At 43.2% G+C, this 12,995-nt stretch overlaps 1 protein-coding gene across 1 annotated transcript in view; it reads right to left on the reverse strand.

The window, feature by feature from the left end:
- The window catches only part of GRB10 (growth factor receptor bound protein 10), a 109,018-nt gene extending 96,383 nt beyond the window's left edge, over positions 1-12,635 (reverse strand). The window contains exon 1 of the mRNA XM_086609092.1: positions 12,585-12,635. Within this exon, the coding sequence (XP_086465218.1) occupies positions 12,585-12,635 (51 nt within the window). The remainder of the gene's footprint in view (positions 1-12,584) is intronic.
- Between the last annotated feature and the right edge of the window lie 360 nt (positions 12,636-12,995).

The raw sequence follows: 12,995 nt of genomic DNA on the forward strand, positions 1-12,995 counted from the left end.
CCTGGCCAGGAGGACAGAGCAGATGAGGCGCTTTATAGCCAGATAGGAGCAGCCTCGCGGTCACAAGCCCTGGTCCTCATGGGGGACTTCAACCACCCTGACATCTATTGGAGAGACAATACGGCAGGGCACAGGCAGTCCAGGAGGTTCCTGGAATGCGTGGATGACAACTTCCTCCTGCAGGTGATAGAGGAGCCGACAAGGAGGGGTGCCGTGCTCGACCTTGTGCTCACCAACAGGGAGGGACTGGTGGGTGAGGTGAAACTTAAGGACAGCCTTGGCTGCAGTGACCACGACACGGTGGAGTTCAAGATCCATGGGGCAGCAAGGAAACCACTCAGCAAGCTCTGTACCCTAGACTTTAAGAAGGCAGACTTCGGCCTCTTCAAGGACCTGATGGGCAAAGTGCCATGGGAGGCGGCCCTGGAGGGACGAGGGGCCCAGGAAAGTTGGTCCACATTCAAGGAGCACCTCCTCCAAGCTCAGCAGAGGTGCATCCCGACGAAGAACAAGTCAGGCAAAAAGGCCAGGAGGCCTGCGTGGATGAGCAAGGAGCTCCTGGACCAACTGAAAATGAAGAGGTTAGCCTACAGAGGGTGGAAGCGGAGACAGATAGCCTGGGAGGAATACAGAGAAGCTGTGCGAGTGACCAGGGATCAGGTGAGGAAGGCTAAAGCCCTGAAGGAATTGAATTTGGCAAGGGATATAAAAAGCAATAAGAAATGCTTCTATAGGTATGTAGGGGACAAAAGGAAGTCCAAGGAGAATGTAGGCCCCCTCCGGAAGGATACTGGTGCTCTGGTCACCCGCGACATAGAGAAGGCTGAGGTACTCAATGAATTTTTTGCCTCAGTCTTCACTGATAAAGCCTCTTGTCTTACCACCCAAGCTGTGGAAAGAACTAGCAGGGACTGTGAGGATGAACCACCGCCCACTGTACTTGAAGAGCAGGTTCGGGAACATCTGAGGAACTTGAAGGTGCACAAGTCCATGGGACCTGATGAGATCCATCCGCGGGTCCTGAAGGAACTGGCGGATGAAGTTGCCAAGCCACTGGCCATTGTATTTGAGAAGTCGTGGCGGTCTGGCGAGGTCCCCGATGACTGGAAGAGAGGGAACATAACCCCCATTTTTAAAAAGGGGAACAAGGAGGACCCGGGCAACTACAGACCGGTCAGCCTCACCTCTGTGCCTGGCAAGGTCATGGAGCAGATTCTCCTGGGAACCATGCTAAGGCACATGGAGAGCAAGGAGGTGGTGGGTGACAGCCAACATGGCTTCACCAAAGGCAGATCGTGCCTGACCAACTTGGTGGCCTTTTATGATGGGGTGACAACATCGGTGGACAAGGGTCGACCAACGGATGTCATCTACCTGGACTTGTGCAAAGCTTTTGACACTGTCCCGCACGACATTCTTCTCTCTAAACTAGAGAGGCATGGGTTTGATGGATGGACCACTCGGTGGATAAGGAATTGGCTCAATGGCCGTACTCAGAGAGTAGTGGTCAACGGCTCGATGTCCATGTGGAGACCGGTCACGAGTGGCGTCCCTCAGGGGTCCGTGTTGGGCCCGGCCCTCTTCAACATCTTTGTCGGTGACGTGGACAGTGGCATGGAGTGCACCCTCAGCAAGTTCGCCGATGACACCAAGCTGTGTGGTGCCGTCGACACGCTGGAAGGGAGGGATGCCATCCAGAGGGACCTCGACAGGCTGGAGAGGTGGGCCCGTACCAACCTCATGAAGTTTAACCAGGCCAAGTGCAAGGTCCTACATCTGGGTCATGGCAATCCCAGGCACAAATACAGACTGGGCGGAGAATGGATCGTGAGCAGCCCTGAGGAGAAGGACTTGGGAGTACTGGTGGACGAGAAGCTCAATATGAGCCGGCAATGTGCTCTTGCGGCCCAGAAGGCCAACCGCGTCCTGGGCTGCATCAAGAGGAGCGTGGCCAGCAGGTCAAGGGAGGTGATTCTCCCCCTCTACTCTGCCCTCGTGAGACCTCACTTGGAGTATTGCGTCCAGTTCTGGAGTCCCCAACATAAGAAGGACATGGACCAGTTGGAGAGGGTCCAGAGGAGGGCCACGAAGATGATAAGAGGGCTGGAGCACCTTTCCTATGAGGACAGGCTGAAAGAGTTGGGGCTGTTCAGCCTGGAGAAGAGGAGGCTCCGGGGTGACCTTATAGCGGTCTTCCAGTACCTCAAGGGGGCCTACAAGAAAGATGGGGAGAGGCTGTTCAGGAGGGCCAGTTGTGATAGGACAAGGGGTAATGGTTTTAAAATAGAGGGAGGTAGATTCAGGTTGGATATTAGGAAAAAATTTTTTACCATGAGAGTTGTAGAACACTGGAACAGGTTGCCCAGAGAGGTGGTGGATGCTCCATCCCTGGAGACGTTCAAGGCCCGGTTGGATGAGGCCCTGAGCAACCTGATCTAGTTGGAGATATCCCTGTTCCTTGCAGGGGGGTTGGACTAGATGACCTTTGAAGGTCCCTTCCAGCCCTAACGATTCTATGATTCTATGATTCTATGACTACCGCTTCATACTCATCCCCATCAAATGACCTGGAGCCAGGGTAGTCACGACCGAAGTTTAGCAGCACCAGGCAGACCTACGGGTGGAAACTCACAAGCTACTTAGTGAGGGGGAGCTTCCCCACACCACCCAAGGATGGTTCCGTGGAGATACGGCTGGCAGTAGGTCCTCAGAGAAGGCAGCATGGGAGACAGCCTGCTTGGATGCACACCTTGGGAGAGAGAGTAAACACCAGGAAAGGCAGGAGGGTGCGATGACAGAGCCTGAGTACCACAGCTTGGCTGGGAAGCCATAAAGGAGAGAGGTGGTCCAGGACACACCTGAGCTATTGGCTAGCACTCTTAGGTTCTCCTTTGCTTCTGTCACACTGGCAAGTCCCTCATTTTCCACCTGAATGCTTGTTTCCAAAAGAGGCACCCACCACCTTGCAGAAGATGAGAGCTCAGAGTATCTGTCTTCTCTGGGCCAAACAAGTCCATTTTTGCAGCCAGGTGCATGGGATGGGGAGAAACTGGAGACAAATCAGCTAAATCACACTTCTGACCACTCACAAGCAACCAGTGCAGTTCCGGCTGCAGCCGCACTGGATACTACAAAGATTTCTGGAGTGGGTTGAAGATAACTTCACATCAGAAGCGATCAGTGAGCCGACCAGGGAAGCATTCTGCTTGACCAACAAGCTAGCAAAGCCAACTCATTGACAAAGAACCACCAGTTGGAAAGGTGGAGGTTGATGGCAGCCTGACGCCATGCTGAGATGAAGGTAACAATAATAAGCAAAAGGAGCAAGACTACTAGCAGAGCTACAGTCCTGGACTGTGTGAAAGCAGATTTTTGGCTTGCTCGAGGATCTGCTTGCCAGGTTCCCAAGGGAGACTGCTCTGAAGGACCAAGAGGCCCAGGACAACAAGCTGATCTCTGAGGACAGCCTCCTTAAAGATCAAGAATGGTCCATTTTGGCATGCAGAAAGTCACAGGGGAATGGAAGAAACCTAGGGTGAATGGACAGGCAACTCCTGCCTCAGCTCAAATGCTGCAATACAAAGAAGGTCAAAGCAGGAAAGGTCTACATAGAAAGAACATGCAGAATACTGCCCAAGTAGAAGAGCTGGAGCAAGCAAAAGATGCCAAGAAAAAAAACAAGGAATGCTTCTACAGGTAAGCAAGGGCAAAAAGATGGCTAATATCAGTCTAGTTAGTGCTCGGTTGTGCATGGAATCCAGCAGCCAAGGACACAAAAGATCAACGACTTCTTTGCCTCAGCTTTTCCTAGTAAAGTTCATCCTCACATTTCCCAGTTCTTTGAGCACAGTGTCAGCATCTAGGGGACTGAACCATTACTCACAGCAAAGGAAGGTTATGGATCACACTAGCTAACTGGATCAAGTCCCTGGGACCAAATGGGATGCGTTAGAAGGTGCTAAAAAAGTTGGCCAATACCACTGCAAGGCTACTCCCTCTTATCTTCAAAAAATAAATCACCAATCAGAGGAAGATCCTGATGACTGCAGAGGCAAAAATCTCATTCATTTTCAAACAGGCAAGCATGAGGACATGAGGAACCAGAAGATGGTCAGGCTTGGCCAGTTTCTGGCAAGGTTGTGGAGCAAGTCCTCCTGGAAGTCACTGCCAGGCACACAAAGGACAAAAACACAATTGGTAAATCTGTGCTGGCTGCTCCAAAGAACAAGTCACATCTGATGTTTCAGCTAACAATTTTGTATCATTTATACCAAGGGTCTTATCTCTCAAGAAACCGAAACACATCGATCACAGATCACTGTGCTGCCTTTTGATTTCCTCATACTGTTGCACATGCTAGTTTCTTCAAATACCTAGTTTAAATTTTACAATATTAGACAATCTCACACTATTTTAGAAGATCTAATTATTTTCACTAGAAAATCTGCCTCAGATATAGCTGAAGACTGTAGAAAAGTTAACTATGAACTTAAGAAGGACTTACTGCAACAGCATAAAATTCATCAAAAATACTACTTTGCCTTCACTGAAATATCAGTTTTACAAAAAACCATGCGAGCTGAAATAATGGTCTGTCACTCTCCTACACTAATAGCTTCAAGAACTTCTTCAAGTAAGGTGCCAACACCACTTTGTCAGAAACCCCCTCCTGAACCGTGCAGAAGTATTCAGTTTTCTGGGGAACTTGCCAGCATGACAGTATTTACTGTATGACTAATATGCATTAATGAAGCACAAATGGACAACTATTTACTTGTGCTAATAACTAAAGCGCTTTATTAGAGCTAAGGCCTCTAGCATGAAGGATTGCCAGGTTCTTCCACTTGCCAAAATTATGTCAAAAAATGGAGCCAGTGTGTAAGACATCAAGAGCTACAGCCAGTGTGTAGTAGAGTCTTAAGTCATTGTTTAACATTCAGCTTGCAAAGGACAAGCATGCTCCAAAACCAGTGGCTGTTTCCGAGGGCTTGTCTTTTCATTGTAGAGGCTAGAATTTCAAATATGCACACTGGTCTTACCAGTACACAAGCCAAAGCTATCTTAAAATAGCAGGAAAGCCTGAGAGCTTTGCTGGGCATTTGTGTTGTACCTTTGATCGCTTGTTGTTCTTTCAAAACCAGAAAGAAAAACACTGTATCTTAATGCCTCAGATTAAAATATCAATACTATCTAGCATAAAAGGCCATTAATACCAATAATCTGGCCCTTTCTACATGAAGGATTCCTGAAAGCTGATCAATTTGGTAGAATTCCATCCTGAAAAAGCAAAGCCAAACCTTCAAGAACAAAGTCCTTGTTCTTCGCCGCACTCTCCATCCCACATCTCCACAAAGGGAACGTACCTGCGATGCTAGGAATGAAAGACAGACCTGAAAAGTGGTGGAGTTTTGTGGAAACCTAGGGAGAACTTTTTAAAAAAGAGTATTTCAGACTGCATTATATCAGAAATGGAAAGAAAAATTCTTAAAGGATGCAAAACAATCAGGTGAAGATTCCTTTCAGTCATAGCTAGTGCTAGGTGGACTTGATACTTTGTAAAGCTAGGGATGAAGAGGTACAACCACCACCGAAGTCATGGTGAGTTGAGGCTATCCTTTCTTGCTTGAATCAGCAGCTTCAGCTCAGGACTCAGCTGCAGCATTACAACTAGATGGTCTGCAAGTGTAGAAACAAAATGATCCCTGCCATGAGATATCACATTAACAATAAAGTTTGGAAACTGTATCCACAGTTTCTTTTTAGAAACAGAAACATTCTCCTCTCAGAGTTGATCACACTTGAACAACTTCATGCAGAATGACAAGATTTTGATTGTGGGGTTGTTGTTTGGGGTTCCCTCCCTCCCCTTTTTTTTTTTAACTTAAAAAGAAAAGAAATCATAAGTGCTTATGAAATACTGTCCTTCCTTTGATCAAACGGTCTCCCTACAGACTGCGTAAGGCAAGAAAATCTACTGGGCATAACTTTTAGCAAAGTCTGTATCTAGATATATTTCTTGGAAATACTTAAGCATAAGACAACATAATATCTCCAGTCTTTTCCAAGGATAGAAAAGGCCTGTCTGAGCCAACTGGCATGGACAGCAACACTGAGAATTAGTCGAGCCACAGCACTTTCTTGAAAAGTGACAGCTCCAAATGCACAGCAATCTTATCTTCCTCTTAAAAAAAAAAAAAACAAGAACAAAAGTGTTCTCCAGTTGTTATTACTTACTCATATGTAGAGCACAGACCATCTGTAGGAGGAAGGTTCATTAAAAATACCACCCCCTCCAAACTATCACTAACATAATTCCAGTTGACTATAACAATGCCAATTACAAAAAAAAACCCCACAACTTCAATTCTCTTATATTTCAGGTTTCTATTCTCTTATATTTACACAGACATTTGAAGCATGAAACTGCCTTAGGACTGGTACATCAACCTCCCTCTTCCGTTAAGTGAGAGCTGTTACTAACACGAAAACATTCATACTGGTAGTTCTCCAAAATAACCAGTTGGTAAACAGCTTGTTAAATATTTACTCATTTGGAAAAGATCCCATTCATAAGAAAAAAAAAAAACATACAGGATTTAGTTTGGTGCTATAGTCTGCTAAACTGATTGCTACCATTACTTCAGAATGATCTCATGAAGTTTTGTCAGAAAACACCAAAAACTGGCCTGTTTTTATTAACATAGGTGGTTTTACAATCTGGAAGTGGCATCACTGAAAAGAGCCTAGCTCCATCCTCTTTGCGCCCTTCTTTAAGGTATTTATATATGTGCATAAGGTCCACCCTCAGCCTCCTCTTAAGTTAAAACATAGTAAACTGTAGATTTAAACATGTATGAAAATTAGAGCTAAATCAAGGGACAAATTGAAGAGACTGCTTGTATATAACGGCATGACAAGATTAAAAGATAGGTTCAGTCTACTGTTGAAGTATGAGCATGAAACTATTGACAGGAAGATGCAAAATTAAGCTTCTTTGTAATTTCCTCATGATTTGCAGCTTTCTACGTTGTTTCCTCACCATTGTTAGTAGTAATGTAAGTAATAAATGGCATGATTGATCATTAGAGTGCTTTGATTCCTTTTTTTTTGGTGGGTTGAAAAAAAAATCTTGTATAACTGAAAAAGGTGGACCTAGCCACTTGAAATTTCTTGCTCACATTCACCTTCAAAAAGACTGCACGTTTTGCCAAGAAATTTCTGTGTAAATTAGAATACAAAAGTAGAAGTGCAAACAGTTAAGTATAGACTTTCAACTGGAACTGTAGAAAGGCAAACTGGTACAGCAATAAAGGTAATTGGTGAGTATTTCTTGTAAGAAGGGAAACTAATCAATTGTATAAAGGCTTAGTATGAGGCAAATTTCTTTGATATTATTTTGCTTCATACACAATATTCTGATGACACACAATAGAAGGAGCAAGTGCACTTCCAATAGCCTCTTTAAAAGGTAAGCACTACGCTTTTATTTCAATGTTACTGAAAAGAACTGCTTTTAGGATACATTTTTTAAACAGATGTAATTCCAAGAAAAATAGACAGAGGCAGGAAATCCAGCTCCAGTTGCTCTTCAACAAGAACTACCAAGCAGCATCAACTCTATCTGTAAAAAACATTTGCAGCCTACATTCAGGGAGACAGATTTCATAACTTCATATTAGAGGCAACATGTCTCGTAAAAACATTCACTAACGTTCCCACTGCTTTGTACTTCATGTCTGCCGCAGTCCGTCAACCCTTTACACCACATACATGTAAACTGTTAAAACAAGAGCATCGTCAACAAAATATCTGTTGACTGACACCATATTTCACAAATCTTATGACTTTCTGCATTGGCAGTAGCAATGTTTCAGCTTCATTTCTTCATACAATATGTAGAAGAATGACGCAATGCAATAATGCCTCTGGTGTTTTTCCCACTCAGCTATGCCCAAGGACTTGGAAAGCCTGCTTGTGCACACTGGTCCTTCCATATTGCCCCATTAGCAAGAAAAACTCAAACTCCAACCCAAATTCTACACAAGGAGCATCCTGTACATTTAAGCCTAATGAGATAAATTAAGCTGCCATTTATTTTGAAGCTTAAAAATCATGTATTTGGTTTATGTAGCAAGGTTTTGGTAGCAGGGGGGTTGCAGAGGTAGCTTCTGTAAGAAGCTGCTAGAAGCTTCCCCCGTGTCCGACAGAGCCAATACCAGCCAGCTCCAAGACAGACCCGCCACTGGCCAAGGCTGAGCCCATTAGCCACTGTGGTAACATCTCTGGGATAACATAGCTAAGCAGGGGGAAAAAAGCTGCAGTGGAACACCAGCAGAGGAGACAGAAGTGAGACTATGTGAAGGGAACAACTCTGCAGACACCAAGGTCAATGAAGAAGGAAGAGGAGGAGGTGCTCCAGGTGCCAGAGTAGAGATTCCTCTGCAGCTCGTGGTGAAGACCATGGTGAGACAGGCTGCGCCCCTGCAGCCCATGGAGGGTAACAGTGGAGCAGAGATCCAGCTGCAGCTTGTGGAGGACCCCACACCGGAGCAGGTGAGTGTGCCCAAAGGAGGCTGTGACCCTGTGAGACGCCTGCACTGGAGCAGGCTCCTGGCGGGACTTGTGGACCCATGGAGAGAGGAGGTAGAGAAATCAGAAGTAGAGCCTGAGAAGAAGGGAGAGGCAGGGCAGGTGTTTTAAGATTTGGTGTTATTTCTCATTACCCTATTGTGATCTGACTGGCAATAAATTAATTTAATTTCCCCAAGACAAGTCTGTTTTGCCATGACAGTAACTGGTGAGTGATCTCCCTGTCCTTATCTCAACTCACGAGCCTTTCATTGTATTTTCTCTCCCCTGTCCAGCTCAGGAGGGGAGTGATAGAGCAGCTTTGGTGGGCACCTGGCGTCCAGCCAGGGTCAGCTCACCACAAATCCCAAGAGAGATCTCCATAATGTCAATAAACAAGTGTCTTTTGTTGTTGTAGTTAAACCAACAAAGATTTTCAAACAGTGTCAGGCAGACAACGAGGGCCAAAACATAGGTCTTGACAGCCCTTCCCACACAGGTTTTCAGTTTGCTTGGACAGAAATTCTGCAATTGATCTTTTCATGCTCAGTTTTTTAGGACAAAAGACATTTTATTCACACAGACAGCAGCATGTACACCTATATCAACCCTGAGTATCAGGCTGCTCAATTCCAAGGTGACTGAGGTAAGACTAAGTCACACAGAGGCATGTGGATTTCATAGCGATGAGGATTATGGCATCCACCAAGGTAACTCTGAATTAAAGGTACAAGTATCTTTTTTTTTTTTTCCCTGCTAAACCAGAAACCCTCTCTAACCACTCAATCTCAACAAACAACCCCTGAAAACAAAAAAAAAACAAGTTTCCTAAAAATCCACGCTCACCGAGACAAAGCACCCTAGGAAAACAAGACTAACTTCAATATGCCATGGACTTGGATCAGATGACCTCCAAAGGTGTCTTCTAACTTACTGTATCATTTTATGGAAAACAAGAATCAAAGCTGCCATACTAAAACCTGGAGAACTTATGCCTAGCTGTACCTCCAGCTGAAGGCAGAGAAATGTGACTGTTGCAGTAACAACAGTACATCATCTTCACATCCACAAATCTGACTTCATTAAAGGAGGCTTTTATTACAGTAGCTAGCTTCTAACTGATTAATTCTCTCAGGTATTTACTTTCCTACTCTCAAAGTGCACAAAGCTCCTCAAGTATGATGTGCAATATTCTGCTCTCTTATCTGGTCAAGTGGACTATTAGCAATCCTGAAATCCACAGCTCTGTACACATAAGAGAAAGCAATTTCCATTTTCTCCCTATTTTGTTACCAAGTGCTTGTAATGCATTTTATGCCAAGTTTGACTATGAATATGACGTGAACAAATCCTTTCTCTAATATGAATTCCACTTTCTGAAAACAAATTCTATTAATTATTAGTAAAGTCCTGCCTGTATCTTAGTTATAAGAAAATAAACAGAAGGAAGAAAACAGAAGATGAACAGAACATTCTCATCTGCCCAAAATTTTGTCTTCAGAAACTGGGGGGGGAGGGGAAATAATTCCTTTTGTTATTTATGTCACTGAGACTTGTACAATTCACGCATCAAAGGGTTAAAGAACTAAATCTTCCCCAAGAGTTCAAGTCACTGCACATAAATACTGTTGTGACTACAGATTGCAAAAGAACGGAAACACAGTAAATCATCCCATTTTTTCTGAGAAATTCTGGGACTATGTTCTGAATTTCCAGGAACAGAAGACAAACACTGCCAATTCTCACTGACGGATTTTTATTGAAGAGTTTGAGAATTTGGAAAGGGCTCCTGAAAGCCACTAAAAGGTAGTATTGATTTTTTCCACAACGCTAGAGATTGTTTCTAGGAGTATGCACTCGGTGTGACTGGTTTACATGCTAAATCCTGAGAAAGTTTGTTGTTTGTTGTTTTTTTTTTAAAAAAAGGGCTCTTAAAGAAGACCCTGAAAGCAGTGAATATTGCAAACAAAAAGCCCAGTAAGGAAGTCCGAGATCTATACATTGCCTGTCTCCCCAGAAAAACAGAAAAAGGAAAGGTAGAAGGGAGTTGGCAACAAGGCATCCTAAAGGATATTCTGTAGTGTGCATTCACTTATCCAGGTTCTCATTTCTCTTGCTGTCTGCTTTGAATGTAATCCCAAACTCCAATGTGTCAATTTATTCTGAACGCTGAATTTACAGCATTAAGGTCCCAACCTTGGGGACTCTGGAGGAATGTTCTCTACAGCCTTCCATTCATATTAAGTCAGAAAATGTACTGGAAAAAAAATAGAATACTTCTTCACACTTTAATTTAGAGCATATTTAGTTTAACCTTCTTTCAGCCCTTTACCAACACAATACTGGCACTGTAGCCAAATTTGAAAGACAAGTTGATGAAAGCTTCTAAGTCAGATTTAGTAGGGGTGGAAAAACAGATGTTCAGGGTTTTTTTAATGCGAACTTCACTTCTGACAGAAGGCATAGTAGTTGTGAATGGGCTTCCAAAGCTAGTCTTTAAATCGGTTACAAGCACTTAGGTTAGTTAACACACAGAAGCTATGACCAAAAATAATTAATTAACAAAGAGTTACTTTTCCACTGTCTTAAGTCACCCATGGTGCTTTGACACTTGTAGTCTGTTGAATGCCCCAGACTAAAACAGATCATCTACAGGGTTTGTAAGAGCAAGGGGAAGTACCAAGGTAAATTCACATTCTTACTGCTTAAGAACCACTAAAGCCACTATTTTCATGAGAAAGTTTGACATCCAGTAAAGAATTTGCAGCTCAAAAATGACTGCCTACAAAGTCAAGTTTCTCTTACATAGCCCTCCTCTCCCTCAGCTTTGCATCATGACTCAGATGATTCTCTAAGTGAATTGGAAGCATAATTTCACAGTGCATCAAAATGATGAAGTCCAGGCACATCTATTCACATATTCTTTTAAAATCATAGATCCAAGGATAGATCCATAGATTTTCAGGACATCTGATTTTTCAAAGTCCATTCTACTTTTATAGCTTTAAAAGCAGTTATAAAGAAACTTATGTTTTTCCTGTTCTCAGGAAAAGCATTCAGGTACGTTCAACTGACAACTCAGCATATACTAACATTAGTCCCTTAACTAATTTGAAGTTTCCTGTTGGGGAAAAAATAGTAAGTTGGCATATTACAAAACAGATGTATAAATCCTATAGACCTTTGTTAGGGATTTTGTTGTTGTTTGTTTGGTATTTTGCTTTTCTTTTAAATGAGTAGCATGACTGCAATAATCACTACTAGTAATGTTTCTCGTGGGACAAAAAGAAAAAGGTTTCAATGTCATATGATGCTCTGTTTAATTATTTGTGTATCTGCAGGGCCCAAAATCATAACTGAATCCTTCGGGCGGTAAGCACGCTATGAAACAAGAGGGAAAAAAGGGCAAAAACCAGGTCATGTCCACAATAACAAATCTGCAGTTCCATAAAAAATACAAAGCATGCATTACGCCAACCACAACTCCCTGGAAGAAAAGAAAGAGAACTTCTAAGTGCAGTTTTGCCTAGCACCTTTGAATTGAACTGAGTTGTGTTTTTTTAATATATTCTTTGTAATATGCCATATTGGCTGCTTAGATACAGCATAACAACTCAGCAAACATAGAATGTAACCAAGTGTAAAAATGTCTACCTTTGTTCCTACGAATACAGCATTCAGCAAACATTGATGTTTTTTGATGCAAGGCATTTCACTGGTACCATGGCTTGCCTTTTTTGTTTTTGGAAACAAGTGCCTTCTCTTAAATATGAACCGGCTATTTTGAGAATAGGTATCAAATCTTAATCAGTATATATTAGTGACCCATTTTTTTCAGCAGTAGGTCTTGAATACAGGATGGTAACAGAGGCTCGGTTCCCAAAACATTAGCAAGACGCAGAGAATTGCCAGACAGCTATTAGCAGTTTGATGAAAAGTTTCAATGCACAATCAATCACTGACACACAGCAATATGATACTACAAGCTGATAGAAACATGCAGTTTCATAACTTACTATCCGATAAGGAAGATGTAAAAAGGAGTCTGGGCAGCCAGCTAAAGCCATTTGTTCCTTCAAGTTTTCTTCAAATTACATCTACTGCTTCACAGGACCTGCAGAGTACAAACAAACTGTCAGAAACCATACTGAAGACATTTCATCAACTTATTATTGAAAACAGTTGGAGGGGGAAGACCGAGAAGAGCAAGATGAGGTGATGAGGATTTGCATCAACTTGGAGTAGCAAATCTGCACATTTGCTGTCTGTATGTAGCCTAGAAAACACGTTCAACCTAATATTTCTTTCAGAAGTCCAGCATAACTAGTTCTCAGGCTGGATGGCTCCTCCTTTATTTCCACAGTCCAGGCTACAAAGAAAGCCTCTCTTCACACCTGGACCCTAACCATCTGAAGATTGGCTCTCAC

The sequence above is a fragment of the Tauraco erythrolophus genome, chromosome 3 (genome assembly GCF_009769465.1).
Source record: "Tauraco erythrolophus isolate bTauEry1 chromosome 3, bTauEry1.pri, whole genome shotgun sequence".
Lineage (NCBI taxonomy): Eukaryota > Metazoa > Chordata > Aves > Musophagiformes > Musophagidae > Tauraco > Tauraco erythrolophus.